The 19,176-nt window shown below is 40.0% G+C and overlaps 1 protein-coding gene across 1 annotated transcript in view; it reads left to right on the top strand.

The window, feature by feature from the left end:
* Positions 1–19,176, top strand: part of ZFPM2 (zinc finger protein, FOG family member 2) — a 109,929-nt gene that overhangs the window by 85,977 nt on the left and 4,776 nt on the right. Inside the window, exons 2-3 of the mRNA XM_014965615.1 lie at positions 13,478–13,684; positions 17,196–17,420. Coding sequence (XP_014821101.1) covers positions 13,478–13,684; positions 17,196–17,420 — 432 coding nt within the window. The remainder of the gene's footprint in view (positions 1–13,477; positions 13,685–17,195; positions 17,421–19,176) is intronic.

Below are 19,176 nucleotides of genomic sequence, written 5' to 3' on the forward strand. Positions count from 1 at the left end.
AGGGCAATACCGTGATCCCTCACCACCGCACTCCCTCATGGGAGCCGGAGCATCCGACTCTGTCGCGACAGGAAAAGCGCCGGGGGACCGGCGGGGGTTGGGGGGGGAGAGAGGAGGGGGACGACGACACGATTGTCAGGAGAGCGGCAGGCACGGGAGGCGCGCGTGGAAAGGGCTTAATCAAACTTCCCGACACCTCCCGGCGTTATCAGCCCCGGTGGCGCGATGTGCAGTGTTGTGTAAAATTAAATAAATAATGGCGCCGGTGCCCTGCCGTGTGCGTTTCTCTCTCCCCCCCTCCTCCCCCGCCGCCCGGCGGCACGGCGAGGCGGCAGCGCCATCTGCTGGCGGCGGGGCGGCGCCGCGGCCCGTGGAGGGGCGCTCCCGGCAGGGGCGCTGTGGGGCGGGGCGGGGCGGCCTCGTGTCAGGGAAGGCTCTAGAAGGCCGCTGGGGCCTGAGGGGAGTGGGGGGGATGTGAAAGAAAACACTAAAAATGCCACAAAATGGACTCATTCCTTAGTTAACCCTGCGTGGTGGTTGGGGGTGGCTTGGTGGCTTGGGCTGTTCACGTAAATTCACACAATCCACCGTGTAAGGGATGTAATGGGAGGTGTAACGTGAAATCCATACGCTTGAGAAGTGTTTCTATGGTATTTGGTCTACCTTGTTCTCCTAAAACTCTTCCGCTGTATCAGTCTCATGTTCAGATTTATTTGCATGAAAGGCAGATGGTGATTTTTAAGGAGCTTGAAAAATGAAAAAAAAAAATAATTCTGGTTATTACAAATAATATTTCAGTGGCAAATTCAGCAAACGGCCTGTTGTGTTGCAGCCACGCAGAATTGCGAATTCCTGCTCAGTCTCTTCCAGTTGTTTCTGATTTTTGTATTTTTTTGACAATGTTTTAAAAGAAGTCATTGTAGCCCAACTCCTTAAAACTGTGATCCTTTTAACTTCATAACATAAGTTAGCATTATCATGCTAAGGATCTCAACCTACCAAGTTACTTAAAGTTTGTACTTTTTAAATAATTTATATGATGAGTTTTAACTACAGTGGTCTGAAACTGAAACGTGCTTTTCATCAACATGTCTTACTGTGTAACAAAAATTGTTCTTCACAACAGTAAAAAACCCCCATATTTTCTTACACGTTTTTTGTATCCATACAGCTTATGGTTCATTTTTCCTTCCATTTCACCCTTGGGATACTTTTGTATCCCAGTACTGTGGATACAAACTGGGGTGTGGAGACCTGGTTCAGCCAACATAGTATGCATAATTTTATACATGTAGAATCACTTTAGTTTACAAGCATAATTGTCTTGAGTAGCATGTATCTTAAACAATTAAGTCCATAGGTCCCAAACCATCTCGAGGTTTGATTTCTTTTTTTAATTCTGAGGAATGGGGTGAGTGATGTTCTTCAGGCAACGCTGGCAGTAACGCTGGGTCAGACAAAGGAGCTGCGAGGTAGAGAAAGATTATCACCGAAGGAAATGAGACTGCTTCTGCGAGCATGAGGGAGAGGATCATCCTTTAATTTCCTGCATTTCAATACAATTAGCAGGTCAACAATCAATTAACAGGAGGAACCTTCCTCTTTTTCTTTTAGATCTCCATTCTCCTCCCAATGATGGCCTAAAATGTGTTCTGTACGCATGAAAATCCTCACTTCAGTGAAATAGATCATTTTAGCCTGAATCTGGGAAGTCAATGAGAAATCAAGTTGCATTTAAAGCATCTGTGCATTTTGTGCAGATATTTCTGAAGAGGTAAACTAATTGTAGGTCTCTGGTCACCGCCTTGCGTTTAGAACAGTGGGTGGCTGAGAGTGCAGATTGCAGAAATACTTGGTCAAGTGCATTGCTCTAAATCATAGCGCAATTCTCTGTTAAATTCAATTTTTAATGCAGACACATCTTGAGGGGCTGCCGTTCTCTGCACGGTATCAGTTCTCCTGTTTTCTCCCCCTCATACTTGAATATTTTAGGCGTTTAACAAAGTGATTCCTCCTTCAGGGGGTATCAGCTTTAGAGTATGTGGATTTGTTAATTTTGAACTTTGTCTAAACTCTACCACCTCTCTCAGGACTAATGCTGAAAATAAGAGCATGTACATTCACTTAATTTTCAGGAAGTCCCTCAACGAGATAGGCAAAATGCTCTTACGGGTGACCCTGTAGAGGTCCACGGAGTCTGCAGAATCCCTCAGACCCCGGCAGATCCTCCCCTGGGGAGCCAGCACGCTTTAACTGGCTCCCCATTGAAGCGGCTGTAAGAAGTGAATGCATAAGAAAGGAAGGTAATGAAAACTGACAAGTTGAAAAGAAATTGAGAGTTTAATCTGCAAAGTTGTGCTTGAGGGGGCTTCCATCATGATATTCCTATGGAGTAGCAAAAAGAGGAAAAAATTAAGAAACAGCAGAGTATGATGAACTTACATAACTTTTTCTTGCACCAGGCGGTATTTATTAATTTCTTTTCTGCCGCTTTACAGCACCTCTTTGCCTCTCAAGAAGAGAAAATGAAGTGCACGAAACCTGGCAATCATAATGAACATGTGAAATGCTCACAGATTATTTATAAGCATGCAAGTTATGTAGTTGTTGGAGATTCTCTCCCTTCTGCTCCTGCTTGGTGATGAAGAATGGTATTTTAATAGGCAGATGGTAAAGACAATTACAGTTTGGGGCTCAGCTGGGAGTTACATCAGTTTATTGCAAATTATTAGTTGATAAATGCTTTTGTTTACAAGCAAAGTCTTAAGCAGCTTTGTAATCAGTTTATCAGCTGCAGCCTGAATTTTGACAGCTTGCCTTTGGGTATACAGTCACTTCTTTCCTGGCCATTTAGAAATCATGCTGACCAGGCAGGCAGAGTGGCAGCTCCTGTGCACCTGTATGATGCTCAGGAAACTGGTATTTCTTATTAAGCCTGTTTTGGAAGAAATCATCAAGTACAGAATCCTCTTTAATTGCTAATCCATGTTAGTGTGTACAGAAAGAGTCTTAGCTATTTGCTCATTCATAATCTTTTTTTATTTCAATTGTGGCCAGAAGTAGCTGAATCTTGCTGTTACCATTACAGGATTTGCTTTCTGCTGTTAACAGTCTTTCTTATTAGATGACCTAAGGGGTAGTCTGGCAGTGGTTTACAGTGCTTGTTTACAGTCCTTGTTTACTTTGGACATTGTATATAGCTGGGAAGGTGGAGATGCTTCCTGATCCTCACGAGTTTTCAGTCCATTTCACTTCTAGTTTCTACTTCAAAAAGCATGACTATGATACCTGTTTTTTAACATATCTGGAGGAAATCTAGGGGTTTGCTGTGGGGTTTGTGTGGGTGTGGTGTAGTGTGTTTTGTTTTGTTTTTTTTTTTAAATGAGGTACCTTTTAAATAGAAAAGACTGGGGTTATTGTAGCTTATTGTAGCTTCTATGGCATTTACATTTGAGAACATACTAACATGCAAATCTACTTTTAATGCCTTTTACTTAGCTGTTCGTTTCCTGAGAGAGCCGCTGATTTGTCACAGTCTTGTTTCCACTGCAGCCAATGTGAAGTGTTCCAATGGCTTCAGTGGGAGGAAGATTTTTTTTAAATCAAGAAGTGCTGCTTTGCTTCCATGGTTGTTTTAGCTGAGGTAAACTAGTTTCTGAACTTCACCCTGGGAGCTGAACGTTAGCGCGAGGAAAGGTCCAAGACAGCTAGCAACAATAGCAACTGTTTCCTCAGGGTTACAGCGCACACAACTGAACGCTCCAGCTTCTCTTCCTTATAAAAGGTGGCTTTTGTTTCAGGCACAGCCTTGAGCTTTTTCTGGAGCATGGCCCCTGTATTGAATAAGCAACCAGGTCTCATAGCCAATATTTGTTTCTTACTTCAGTTTTGCCATTCTATAACTTCCCCATTTGTCCTTCTATTTAATGTGTTTATTTCCTTTACAAATACAACCTATCAATCCAGCTCCCTCTATATAATCCTTCCTCCCGCTCAGGTACCTTTGCCATTCACTCTACATTCGCCCAGGGGCAAGAAAGGAGCCCTACAGCAGCAGGTGCAAGACAGCAGAAAATCCATTGATAAGATGTAGCGTACTCTGCTTTCTCTCTAAGAAAGAGGTGCCATTAAAGCCTATCTATTGTCTCATTTAATCACCTCCTTTTTTCATACACTCCAGTCGCACAAAATAACTCTGAAAAGACAATCCACAGGCATGATTGTGTTTGTAAGGCTACGAAAAGGTCACCTTACAGCTGTGCTGTTAGGGAAGCGGGGATTGTAGGAATGTGTGTATCCAAAGCCCTGCTCCAGAGTAGTTGGTTTTAGCGGCCCATTTTCTCTCTCTCTGAAACTTGGTGCATCCACAAAAGCTGGGGGCAGCACTGGGGGTCACCTGGGAATGTCTCCTGGGAAGGTCTTTGGAGAGTGCCCGTTCCCTGATCCTGTAAAACGTAGAAGGGTAGATGAGTTTGCTGCGACAGTAAGTCCTAGCTCTTCGGGAGCTAGTGGTGATGGGAGCGCAAAGTGGGCAATGTCAGCAAGGGTTTATCGTTTTTTTTCAAGCTGTTTATCATTTCCTTTCTGAAGGATTAGTAAATTCTGAAATAACACTCAAGTGAGGCCCAATTCAAATGTAAAAAAGGTGTAGCACTCAATTCAAAACAGGAATTTGGAAAGAAAAGGGGAAAAAAATGGAAGAAATTGCTAAACTTGTGAAAGAGCTCCTTTGACTTCCTTGTTTGCGTTTATGCTGAATTAAGGAAATATAACAGGTTTAGCATTTGTGGCAGGCTTTAATTTCAACCTCTGAGCAGCAGACTTAACTTCTTGTGATGTGGGAGGATATTACAGTTTTCAGCTTCATTCCGTAAGTATTGCCATTTGTGCCAAACATTTAATAGTTTTACGCTGTGGACTGTCGTCCACCAGGAACTGATATCACCTAAGACTTTTTAGAGCCATCTAATAGAAAGATATGTATTCACTCTGATTAGCCCAGGATTTGAACGAGGGTCCCAGAAGAGATATATAAGCCTCTTAAATGCATAGAACTTCTAAGGATATGGGTTTAACTGTCTCCCCCTGTGGTAAATAAGCTGTGACAGCTCTATCAGGGGGGAAAATGGCAAATAAAAATACCACATTATTTTCCTGTGAATATTTTCAGAGCACTAATCTATTTTGCCTCTCTACCTAATAGAGCTCTGTTGAGTGTTACACCCGGCCATTTAATTGGGGAAAACACATAGAAATCCTGAAACTAACAAAAAGCAGGCAGACAACAGTGGAAAAAAAATAAGAGGTGCAATCTAAGAGTTTGTTATACTCTTTGCTCTTCAGAAACAATGTGCTTTGGTTGGGGTTCAGCTAATCAAGGTTTTTGCAGGATTAATTGAAGAGCTGCTGCAATACAGATCGCGATGTTGGCAATAGTGGTGCTGCAGCAGGGGAAAGACCTACCCTGGCACTGACACAGAGATGCCAGCTCTGGGAGTTCACTCCTCTAGGACTGGCGAGTTCTTTTTCTCGTCAGCAGCTATATAACACCTGACAGTTTTAACTGTAAAATCATCTACTCGGACAAAACCACTGTTGGCTGCCAGCATATGACTAAGCTGAAGTCAGGCCCAAAGCTCAGGTTGACTCAGGTGCAGGAGTAAGAGCTAGATTCTGAAGGAGTATTTTTCTTCCCTGTTTCTGGTCAGGCATTTTATATCTCAAAATGAAGGGATTTTAAAGCCAGCCTTCATCAGTTTGGCTAGTGCCTTTAAGCTGAGCATTCTTCTGTTGTTTTGTTCTGAAAAATATCGTTGCAGTTCCTTTATTTTGCAGTTTGTTCAGTGAGTGAAAAATGAATCAGGCTCCATATTTTATGCTGAACATAAAGGTAATAGTAGAAGTGGCAACAGAACTGGTTTGTCCACTGTATTGATCTAATTTTATAGAGTATAATAGATTTGACATTTTTTGCAGTCAGTACACTGCAGGCTTATAATATGCAATGGTTTATTTAAAATTAAAGGTCAAATATCTTTTGGCAATCTCCTTTGATCAGTAAACAAGGAAAAATGATAGAAGATGCTAGGGAATCATCTCATTAATCTTAATGTAGCATTAGAACTATTTTTTGTGAGAGTTTGAGAAATCTGAATTTGCCGGGGTGATATTTGAGACACTTCACAGAGAGATGGTTGGAACCCTGGCATTAAAATATATGAATAGCAAAAATGCTGTGCAAAGTGTATATTTTTTGTACGCATGTGAAAAATGCAAAGAATTATTTAGCAACTGGAAGGACTGTTCACAAAATGCTTTTGATTTATTGCTGTATATACCACAGATCCATATCACTTATTCCAACATTATTTTATTCAAAAACTTGTATGAACCATGAGTTGGCATGTTGTAGAATACTGAAAAGGCATTAATCAACCTAAATAAACAAGTACATAGATCTATCTAACAACTATGAAGTAGTTAATAAATTTTTAGCAATTTTATTATAGAAAAAAGGTCTAAAAGAGTAGTGCTTAATTATCTGGACTCCTCTGTGCTGGGCTCTCTTTTGATTGTATTAATGAAGCAGCTGGCCCATTGTTTCTCTTTAATTCCTCTATTGTTTTAAGAATATGTCACAGCTCTTTATTCTTTTATCAGGTGCTGTGCAGGAGGATCCACACAATACCTCATATTCCTACTGTATTTGCCAATGCACAAAGAAACCTCCAAAGCATTTTTCAAAGAAGGGGCACACATAATTTATAAGTTCTGTTCCTTGTACCACTCTACTGTCAAAAATTTCAACAGTATTGGATTTGAATTAATTATAATTTTTTATTAAACAATGTGTCTACATATAGATATATGTACTTTGTTCATGTCAAAAATTAGAGATCTGCCCGGTAACTTGTGCCACACTGAAATGGCATTCATTATGCTGAGTCGTCACAACCCCATGGGTGAGAAGCAGAAGGAACCCAAATATGAAGATCCCATCCTATTGTGATGTGCAAATTCTCCTTAAATGCTTAACCTGTGCAACAAAGGAGAGAAGATAATAAATTAACTCCAGCCCCCATTACCGTTACTAAAAAGCATCATTTTTTACAAATTGGAATATTTCATTGAGAGAACGTTTAATTCAGTGGACGGTGCCTGGAAGTCGCTAAGAGTAACAGTCTGTTGTTTAAATAAATTCTGATAGTCTTTTGACCCTTCTTGCAAAAAGATGTGTGTACAGGAAATGGGCTATTATGTTGTTGCAGCAATACAATCAAATCCAGTAAGCACAAATTTTACTATACAAAAGTAGTACTTCTGAATTAACGGGCACTGAAAATTGGTTTTAATAGAAATTGCATTGACTTCCTAAATTTCTATGAATGATATATTCCATTTCTGGGTCAAAAAAACTAGATTCAAATGGTTCAGCAAGGAAAATTAACTGATACTAAAGACAGGAAAACTGGCATTGCCTTTGAATATAAGTTTATATTGTCATTACGCCTCTTCATCTGTGAAAAAAATAGCTGCACTTCCTTCCATGAAACATCTGTACTCAATGGAAATGTTGTTTTTAGCTACTTGCTTTCTAAAGTCACTTTTCCTAAAGCAACAGTATGAATCAAGAGGCTTTATGGTTCCACCCGTTATGAAGCTCTTTTCTCCCAGTGGAGTTAATATGGTAATCTGTTCTTAAATATATTTTTTTTTCAGGCTGTGGCCCACAGACCCCAAATGATCACTCCTTAAGCTCTGCAAAACATAAGCAGGAAAAAAAGAAGCCCACCATTGGAAGGCTTACTGTGCTGGGGTTTGTGTCCTCCTTGGGACTGGTGTAGGGTAGCATCAGAACAGATGAAGGGCCATAGATTTAGTTAAATGTTCAGAGCAAATAGATGCTTCCAAATCGAATAATTGAGGTTGCTTTGTTTAAAAATAAATAATCCAAGTGTAGAAGGGCTATTTAAAAAACAGAAAAGCAAGTTTCTCTTGTATTTTGGATGTCTGTCCTACATGAAATAAAGTTGAGTATTAGCATGCATATCTATCACCACAGTAGTCCTTATTCTGAATACAGAAGATAGAGCATAACTGCATCTAAATATGATTTAATTGGTTCAATTTACTATATATTTTTTATACCAAGTGTGGTTCCATATCTTGATGAGCCCAGATGTAGTTGCGCTTGTGGTTTACAGCATCCCATTGCTTGCATTTTATTATTTTTACAAAGCAAATGCCTATCAATCATAGAGATAAATTAGAAAAAATTGTGCAAACATGACACATCGCTAAGATTTTTTCCAGCATGCTATGTAATTATTAACCTGATTTTTGCCATTGAATGAAGCCATGAATTACAGATAGCATGGATGAAGTTAAATGCTTTTATATTAGATACATTTTGCTTATACAGTATTCTATAGGTATGGCCATACAATATAATTGAAGCTTTGTCAGCTCTGTAGCCTAGCAACAGATAATACTGTTAGGTTACTGAATTGCTCCTGGTTGACAAGTAGGGAGTATTTTTGTGTTTATCATGTTTGCTAATGATGGGATCCTTTCCAAAAGGCTTGTCTTAATCTTAATTAGAGTTTATCAGCAGAGGTCTGCATGACATTGTGCAGACACTGATTTCATAAATAATAAAAAGTGCAAGTGAAAAATTTGGCAGGAGAAGAAGATATTTAAGACCACTGATTCTTGTAAGAGCAGCATGAATTTCCAAAATGTAATCAAGTTTGAACTGTGACTCTATTCTTTATTATCGAAACTTGCAGTACACTCCACTGCAGTTTTGACAGCAATTATGAGTATGATTTATAAGCTTCCTGTTAGGAACCAGATCTGTTTGCACAAGAATCTTGATCATAAACATTACAAAGAACAGTAAGTCCACAGTTTTTCTGGGACATCAAGACCTTACTTTTTCCTTTGCACAGAAAGTTGGTTTGTTGGGTTTCTTTTTATTTAAGAGTGTTGGGATTTTTTCAAGCAGCAAAAATGTTTGCAGTGGAAGATGCAGACAAAGACGAGAATCCTGAAATAACCTTTCCATTTGGTGGAAACTCTGAAGGTATCAGATAGCTGCTTCAGTGGCTGATGTCATTTGATAAAGAGCTCATGCCAATGCAATTGGAATGTAATTTTTTGCTCTAGTTTGCACAACACGATATTCTCTAACTTTCTCAACTTTCTGTGATTAAATGAGCATTTCTAATTCCTTGCAAAGTGAACTAGAAAAAGAGTTCAAATAAATATGCAGGGTTTACAGATATTTTTATTCTCCTCTTCTGCTTGACATGTGTGTTTTATATATCATAATTTTTTTTTTGTTTAATCATAGATATAAACAATATATTTCAGGCACCAGAAGCTCATTTTCAATTTCAGAGAGTCAGGACTAGACTTAGAGAAAACATCTTTCCGATGTCACAGTCTTCCAGTCTTCCAGAGACTTTCCTTCTGCACTGGAACAAGAATTAGACTTTTCTCATCCCACCACATAAAACCAGTAAGACCCTTTTCAGTAAAGTGGATGAGCAGTCTACTCATTACAGCTGAGAAGAGGGCCAAAATCGCCAGCCCACCATTGTCTTGCCTTTTAACCAAATAGTATAACCATGACTTCGTTTCTGAGGCTCTGTCAGTCACTCATCCTTATTAGAGCTTAACTGTATGTCTTTCCTTCTTCTGATGGCTGCGTCTGTCTTAGGACTGAGAAACTTGGCCTGGTAAAGCTTTGGTAGAACCATTTCACTCCCATAAGCTTTTTCTGACAGAAGGAACAGCTGGTTAAATTTTTTCTAGCCAGCTTAGTCAAAACTTCATTTCATGTAAATAACAGACAGGTACATTCCCTTATGAAATCTTCATGTCTTGCAAATGCTTGCAGCAAACATCTTCCTAATCATAAGAATCATCATAAGAAGAACAGGGAACTGCTGGAGAGGGTACAGCAAAGGGCCACAAAGATGATTAAGGGCCTGGAGCATCTCTCCTACCAGGAGAGGCTGAGAGACTTGGTCTTTTTAGTCTTGAAAAGAGAAGACCTAGGGGGGATCTAATCAATGCTTACAAATACTTAAAGGGGGGGTACCAGGAGGATGGGGCTGGCCTTTTTTCAGTGGCGTCCAGTGACAGGTCAAGAGGAAATGGGCACAAACTTGAGTATAAGAAGTTCCACCTAAACGTGAGGAGGAACTTCTTTACTGTGAGAGTGGTAGAGCACTGGAACAGGCTGCCCAGAGAGGTGGTGGAGTCTCCTTCTTTGGAAACATTCAAAACCCACCTGGACAAGTTCCTGTGCAACCTGCCATAGGTAGGCCCAGTCTGGCAGGGGGTTTGGACTAAGTGATCTCCAGAGGTCCCTTCCAACCCCATATGTTTCTATGATTCTGTGATTCCTGTCTCCTCTGTTGCCACCAGTTCTTGGGAAAGACTATTTAGAGACATTCTTATTATCTTTTTGAAAGTCTGTCATTAATGCTGCCCTTTGCTTTACGAAAAGATGTTGTGCTCATGAGAAATTACTGTGTGTACGTCAGTCGTGTCTTAGCTTCTAGAAATGCTTGTGGGAAGCAAGAACTTCTTTCCTGTTTTGTAACCACTACCTGTAAGGAAGCCCTGATCCCTGACAAGGGTGTCTTGAAAGTGTAATAATTCATGTGATAGTCATGATTGGAACTTCCTATTAAATTTGGAAACCTCTGCCAGGTTCTCCTCATTCCATTTTCCTGTCCTGTGCAGTAGAAGGCTCCAGAAGGCTTCTCTTCCACTGTTTTCCCGCTGTGCACGAAGGCCAGTGTACTTGCATTCACTGCATTAAGGGGAATAGAGTTATTTGCATCTCTCAGAACAGCAGCTATTGCCTGACCCTGTGCAACCAGGCACAGAAGGGGACAAGTGGAGATTGTGCTGTGTCCTGTCCCTGTGGGTGAATGTTGCTGCAGAGGTGGTGTACTGCCTTTCCAGTAGCTGGACGCATGCAGCATTTGGGAGTTCATCTGGGGATTTAACTTAACGTGATACCATGTACTGATGGGAACATGGACATACATGTCACGATCCCTCATTTTCTATAGAGTGGGATGAAAGAAAACAAAATAACTGTGTAATTCTTGGATCAGCATCCTGCTGGGCTGATAGTTTGCATGCAAATGCAGGAGTGGATTAAACTTCTGTAGTTGTGGTTTCCTTTAAAAAGCCAAGCGAGAGATTGTTGTGGTTCCAGAGCGGTGGCACGTCCCTCTGGGCTGTGCCGGCTGTAGGTGTGACAGTCTCCAGGAGCTGGGTGGCGCAGGCTGCCGAGGTCACTGCTCCCTTCAGCTGTCCGAGTCTAATCTGCTGCTGGACATGAGTCAACACCCTGAGGAGCTCTAACACCAGGAGACTGAGTCAGCCTTTTAGCCCATCCAGACCGATTGCAGCTGGAGACCCAGTAATCAACTGCGATTTCTTATTTTGTTCCCTCCCAAGGGTACAGCGTGTCAAGATGTTTGCTGGGGTAGAGGAAGTCTCAGTTGGTTCTTCTGCAGTGACTCATTTTTATATTATTAAGAAATCGAGTGAATAATACAGCCCAGGAAGAGCTCTTGTTCTAGATTAAAGTATACTAAAACATGTTGGTTGATTATTGCACCTTTTGTATATGAATAAAATAGAAGTGCATGTTAATAATGAAAACCTTGTTCCTTCCAGAAAGTGAGCTGTGTGGTGTTCGCAGTAAGAGGACCCAGTTCCAGGTTCTCAAATTGCTTTGTGTGTCATGTACTTTTACCTACGAGACTAACTAAATATGCTTTAGGAATTTAGCCTGGTTCTTTCATGAACAGGTTTTACACCTCTTTAACTCTGAAAGCTTCTTTATGTTTACTCCTGACTTATAGCAGGCAGTAAATCAGACCGTGCTTTTCAAATGTTTGAATTTCTGCTTGGGCATTAGGATTCTGCATTTGTAGATGTTTAGGGTACTATCTTCACATTTCATCATCATATTCTTAGAGGAAATTACTCAGATTTATACCGTTTAACACCGTAGTTTTGGAGGGTAGTAAACCTTAATAAACTTTGGTCCTGTTACGGTAAATTGTTTGTAAACTTTTGAGCCACCTTCAACTGCTGTATTACCGAAGGGTAAATACAAAGACAATTTTCTGCTTTGAAACTTTTACACCACTTTGAGGTCTGGAAGCTTAGCTTTATTTTTCCACTGAAACACATTGTCACTGATGCTGTTTTGTTTGCTCATCTTTGAAAGCTAATAGACTGGTTTAATTAATTGTCCAAGATTTCTCTAAAACAATGTCCTAATTCTTCCATTTAGCTGTGGCATATCATACACTGTTGTTATCTCCTCTACCAGATTTTTGCAACAAGTTGTTTTAAAACTATAATCTCTTTGAGGGGAAAAAAATGAAGTGCAGTTGAAAAGGCAGTTATGCCGAAAGATAAACACAGCAATATTACTTATCAAAACGAGTAGAGTTTTTGCTTGCCTAATGAATACAACATATAGCTTTTTCTATATATACAAAACCTGAGGAAAAAAAAAGCTTTATAACATATAAAGTATGCAACATTATTTCAGGCATAACTGCATTGGATATGTATCTAGGCCTGAGAGTGTAGATAACACAATATAAGTGCTTTGCCTGTCTAAACATGTTAAATAAATGAGCATTCACTATCGCATTCAAATACATTAGTAGATGTACTCGCATAGTTAATTTTCTTTTTAATGCACTACACGTGACATTTGCAGCACAGAGCTATAGTGTATCTTACTGTTTGATGAAAGTTCTTCCACCTCCCCCCCCCTTTTAAACAAACCTTTATTTGAATAAGCCTTTATGAAACAGATCTTTGGCATATCTTCTTTTCAGGAAGTTCAGTCAGTGTAAGCAGAGATAAAGCAGTCATGTTACGAAGAATATTACATAAGGGAAGATTTTTCAGAGAAAGAGGGTGGCAAACATAAGGGAGGGGAAGAACGCCCTTAAGAGGAAATCTGATTTCTTTCTTGCAGCTGTTTGGCTTTATTGTGCTGTGATTTGGTATTCAAAATAAAACAAACTTGGAGTTAAGAAAAAATATACAGGAAGTTTGGTGAAAAGTAATGAATAGAAAAGTGCCGTGTAAAATATTTTCACCTATATTTTGATTTTCATAGTGCTGGCTTTTTCGGAGACAAAATGAAAAATTAAAATGAATATTCATGCTGCAAATAATTAGGAAAAGTATCTCTGAAGTGTTATTCTTCTACACTGAACATTCCTACATTCCTGCATTCCTATTCTTCTACACTGAACATTCATAGGAGGAGGATGGCAAAGAGAAAATTATTTGCCTCTTTACCTTGAACAAACCATCAAAACGTGAAAAAGAGTGGCAAGATACGGCACTGATGTTTTAAGTTCTGGAATCTGATATCATCAATTAAATCTTTCTCCTTTTATGTTTCCTGTAGGAGGGCAGCTTTGGTGTACCACGACCAAGGCCATCTCAGAGGGTGAAGAGCTGATTGCCTTTGTTGTAGATTTTGACTCAAGGCTGCAAGCTGCTAGTCAGATGACTCTCACAGAAGGGATGTATCCCGCACGCCTGCTGGACTCAATACAATTGCTCCCTCAACAAGCTGCAATGGCATCTATTTTGCCTACGGCTATTGTGAACAGTAAGTGATGAATACTATTCTCTGGCATTTATTTTTTTTTTTTAAACAGCAGTACTTTAAGGCACACACAAAGAGCTAATACAGCGATAGTGAATTCCAGACCACAGAAACCACACGACTTAAAAACCACAGCTCAAAATCTGCTTTTGTTCCCCCCTGATCCATCTCCATCTCAGATGAACTCGCAGACATCAGAGGAGAAGAGCGGTCTGGCAGCTGGGCTCTGCAAAAGCCTCACGGAGTACCTGACGTGCCCTCGTGTGGAGGTTCTGTGATCTGCTCCCACAGGCAGCAGGATCAGAAACTGTTAAAGTAGATCAGCCGGGCCTGTTAGCTCACAAAGTCCAGCCGCTGATGCTCAAGTAAGCTTGTTGCTTACAGCTGCAGCTTCTGGTAATGATTCGTGATAGTCAATGGAAAGAAAGAACACATCTCTTCAGAAGCCCCTAAAATGGACCACCCAGTTACCACACTTCGGGCAGACCAGGGTTTATAGCCAACAGCTGCAAGGGAGCCACCAGGGAGTTTCCTGGTATAAAGGGCCACTGCTTACTCACAGCTTGTTTCACCCAAGGATGTATTTTTGTGCAAAATCTCCATGAGGGCCAACTATTGGCCAAAGCCAAGTAGTCAAATTTCTACAGATTCAAATTTCTGGAAACACCTTTGCTGCCAACGCTGCCTTTTGCAGAGCCCTGGAAAACTGCACTGATCATCACTACTTCTGCTGCTAAGAGGGGTCCAAATTTACAGTACATTAGCTTTTGCTACATGGGTTTAGCAGCAACTTGGAGTAACCTCTGCACTCTTAACTCCAGGAGGCTGCTAACATTAACAAATCTCACTGTCCAGAACCTCTGCCCTCCCCCACTGCTCCAATTCTGACTCTGACCAGATGGGGATGTTTCCATATTTACTGAGTTCGTAAAATTCGGTTTTTTCAGTAAAGTCTCGAGCCAAATGTGAATCCAGTAATATGCTGAATACACCTCTGGATTCGTAGTGAGACAGCTCTTAACCATTCTTTTGCTAGATCTCTGAAAAAAAAACAGTTTCTAGAAAAATTAAGTGTTGTAGGGTTTTTTTCTCCCTAACATTTTTTCATTTGAAAAATCAAAATTCAAATGTCATCTTGGCTCATTTAGCTTGAACTTGAATGTTTCATTTCCTGAGTTGGTCCATTGAAATATTTGGAAACTATCCATTGAAACAAATTGAAATATTTTGCTTCTGAAGAATTAGAATACTCACTTCAAGTGGCTTTTATCTATTTTGCATCACTTTAGGGGAGTAATAGTTTCAGATCCCATCCCTATACGTTGTTCTCCCTGGAATCCCATCCTCTCACCATGCAAAACTCCTCAAATGCATTTCCTCTGCATGGCATGTAATGGGAGTTATATATTGACCATGCATAACTGGAGCTACAGACTGTCCTGGCCATCTAGCCCATAGGAAACAAAGATGTCTGGAAGTAAAATCATAAAGATAATAAGAAAGTTCAATTCGTTGCTGGAATGCAGTCAAATGAATTCAAATTAGACATGTCTCCCATATCAAAATTTCCTGTTACTACTTGTGGACTTTCTCTTCTGTGGAAACCTTAATGGTTTGACTTTTTTAAAGCATTTGAAGCCAATAACAAATGCTGAAATGTCAGCTTTCGCATGAGATGGACATTTCAAATGATGCAAGCTGTCTCAGTAATGTTTTAATAGTGGCATATACTGCAATACTAACTGTGCAATTAAACGTCTGTGTCTTAAATTCATGCACAATTATTCAGTGGGAAAGGGAAAATAGAAACTGGTATTGGTGAAAATATTTTATGCAAATTCATGAGCACAAAAATAGACAATCATTAGCAATGCAGTCAGAGAGGCAAACTAAATGATATACATTTTGGCTGTATTTGTAGATATTTAACAAAGACAAGACCCATTTCCGTGTGTTGGAGTGTTCACGTTTGTTCACCCAAAAGAATTGGAACAGAGCAGTTGTCCTGTATACATCAATATCTGAAATTAAACATAAATTGTCATGAATGATAATGAATTACATCATCAGATACACGTCATATTTTCAGAGCCGCCAGCCATTCTTCAAGACTAAATTAATTACAATCACTAGCAGCTTTTTGCATTTTGAAGTCAGTGGAAGTTTTAATGTTGACCAAGATGTGTTTTGATGTTGACTGCAATTGCTCATTCTCTGATGCTGGGGCCAGCTGGCACAGTCTGGCTGCACTCAAAATTTTATCCTCTCTTAGTCTCAAAAACAGACAAGAAGTGTCCAAACTAGTTGCAGGGAATGATCCTAGGCCTGTGGTAACTCCTGAACTGTACGCAGGAAGGGGGAAGGTGTTAATTGACTTAAGCAAAAAGTGTGGAAGGGATCATTCTTGTGATTTAAACAAGAAGTTCCAGTGCTCTAATCTGGACCCTGTAGCTTTAAATTTAGCAGGACTGGGGTTTTTTCCTTGTTCTTAGTGATAGGGTGACAAGCTCAGCTTTCAGAAAGATCAAACAGGTCTTTTGTCCTTCGAGACAGATGCACAACATGTTCTGTGTAGGTATCCTTCTGACAGGATGTTAACGACCACACATCTCTCTGCTTTGTGTAAATGCACAGTATTCATTATTACTCTTCACATGAGTGAAGTATGTAGCCTTCAGTACATGATCAAAATATCTACTCCCTCTGCTGCTGGGAAGCACTCTGTGCAACCTGGGCATTGTCTGCCCCTCAGAGAGGATGATGACACTTGGGGATAGAAGACAATGAAAAATTGCATTATTCTTAGCAAATATCCCTCTTGCATAGTGAAGAGTGGAACAGCAACAATTTACCAAAACACAAGAGGAAAAAAGTACATCAGAAATTTTAACTTCTGATGTTAATAACAACAGGAACCCAGGAAATAAATGTGCTGCTTAATATATTACAGTCAACACTGTAGGATTTTAAGGAAACATAATCCAGTCTGGCCTCCTGGGTGTCAGAGCAACAGGATTTTACAGTAATAACTGCACAAGAATTCTGAAAATACACATTCTTCAGAATAATCTGAAGTTAGCACTCAAAAATTCCAAAATCCAATGCTGGAAAGACCTGTGCACACAGGAAAAAAAAACCAAACAAACAAACAATTGAAAGATGTAGTGATAGTAGTAGTAGTGATAGATAGTTCTTGATTTACTACTGCATATTCATGACAAACAATTAATTTCATTTCATTTTTAAGTAATTACATGCCAAAAACTTCTAGTTGGTTTTTTTTTTTTTTATATAGTAACTGTTTTTAAAATCTCCTTTTGAAAGAAACAGCTGTCTCTCACATCCAGTCTCTTACATGCAAGTGACATTTTAATAAACCCATGACTCTGTTTTCAGTATTTTATTAAATAAGCATGCATTTAATGGGGAAATGAGGGGAATTAATCCAGCTGTGTTAATTGGTTGGCACTGAGTGCACCGTGGCTAACATGCACCTGGTTATATTTGCTTGTAGAGGACATATTCCCTTGCAAATCCTGTGGCATTTGGTATCGAAGCGAGCGGAACCTGCAGGCCCATCTCATGTACTACTGCAGTGGGAGGCAACGAGAGGGGCCTCAGCTGCCAGAGGAGAATGAAGATAGTGCTCAGCAGATATCCAGTGTCTGCCCCTTTCCGCAGTGCACCAAAAGTTTTTCTAACGCAAGAGCTCTGGAAATGCACCTAAATTCTCACAGTGGTAAGTACCATGTATTGTCCTGTATCATCATCTACATTTAGCTATTTGAAGAATTACTCACTATAGACATTCAGTGGATCAATGTCTTTCCAAATATATGCAAGCCTTGGTTGTAGATTCTACCAAAAAATCAATGTTTTGTGACCTGTGTTCTACACCAAGCACAGCTCTCAGGTAATCAGTGTCATTTCTCTTATTTACTAACCCTCATCTGAATGCCGTCTCTCTCTTAGTGTGTATATACACACGTACAGGCAGCATTTCTTTACTGGTGAAGGTACGCTCAGCAATCCAGACATGGTTAAACTGCTGCTCCTTGATCTCAGAGATTCCACCCACCAAACATGAGTCTGCTAGACTACAATCTCTGCCTATCCTGTTTTGATGCTCAGCAGAGAAATACACACCATTTTATTTCTGAAATAAGATCCCGGGGTCCTAGAGTAGCCTTCTTAGGCAGGGGGCTTTAAGGACCAGGGTCCAGGACTCTGTGTGCTTTTCCCAGGACACTTGTTTCATAAAAGCTTTTTGTTTCACAACAATATTCTTTTCCCTCCTATAAATATAAATGAGGATAGCTTTTTCTTTGTCCCTGTTGTTAAAATTATAATACTAGATACATGGAAAGTGGGACTACAAAATTCCTGAGATTAAAGATCTGGAACTCAGCAGGAGTCTTGTCTCCCTCCCTGAAGGTCCTTTGAGTGTGCAGTTTGAATTTGTTTTGAATTAGGTCTGGAAACACAAGTTACGAGTTTGCAGAACATTCTGCATTTTCATTAGCAGAAAAAAGCTACAAATAAGAAAGACTGCAAATAAGAAAGTGTCAGGTGTAGGGCTGTCTAATGCACAGAACTGTGTCTGGAAAGAGAAGAGGGTCCTATAGGAGTTCCTGCTCCTCCAGTTACATGGATGGAGTCTAAAGGACTCTAATGTGTGCTTTATTCACAGAAGGAAGCCTTATTCAGCTGCAGTGTAAAAACTGCTGGCGCAGTGGGAGTCCACTCTGTGGACTTGGTGAAGTGAAAAATGTTCCTCTGATACTTGGGCAGCAATTACAAATCTAGAAGGCATCATGTTGCCTTGGAGGATTTTGGTGCCTCCCAGAACAGGACTGAAAGAGTGCTGAGTGAGGAACTTCCTTATAGAGACAACAGTTAGCTATTTACTTAGAGGTCAGATCTTTTTGTGCTTCCAGATCTTAACTTTGAATATCAGTCTATTGCCTTTTTCTGTCTCTTGACTAGCAAATATTTCACTTGTCAGTGAACCAGTGGAACAGTAGGAATGGGTTCAACAAAAGCAGCTAAACAAGACCATATCTTTCAGCCTAGTAATTAGAACCAGGTACTCCTGGAAGATAACAATTTCATTTTTCCCCAGGCAGAGGAAAATTCTGAAATCTTAGCCATTATATAAAAGGGTTGTTTCAGCTTTTTGCGTTTAGTGACATACCATTGGCCTAGGTGTTGAGAGGGTTTTCAGTCATGAGCTGTGAATGGCCATGTCTTCTTGCAATCTAGAGATAAGCATCTGTGTTCCTTGAAGGACACAGATCTGAGATCCTGCTGAATTTCCAGTAAGAATCTTTTTAAGTCTTTCTTAGATCAGAGGCTAAACATCAGGCCTTCCCCTTCTTTTTAGTCATAAACCAGTCAGTTCAATCATTCTTGCTCTCCTTCAGATCCTGTCCATCTTTATTTTTCTATACAGACTATCACAAGTTCTAACAGCTTCTGCAGTAGGAATGAAACGT

This window comes from Calidris pugnax, unplaced genomic scaffold (assembly GCF_001431845.1).
Source record: "Calidris pugnax isolate Ruff unplaced genomic scaffold, ASM143184v1 scaffold41, whole genome shotgun sequence".
Taxonomy (NCBI): Eukaryota; Metazoa; Chordata; class Aves; order Charadriiformes; family Scolopacidae; genus Calidris; species Calidris pugnax.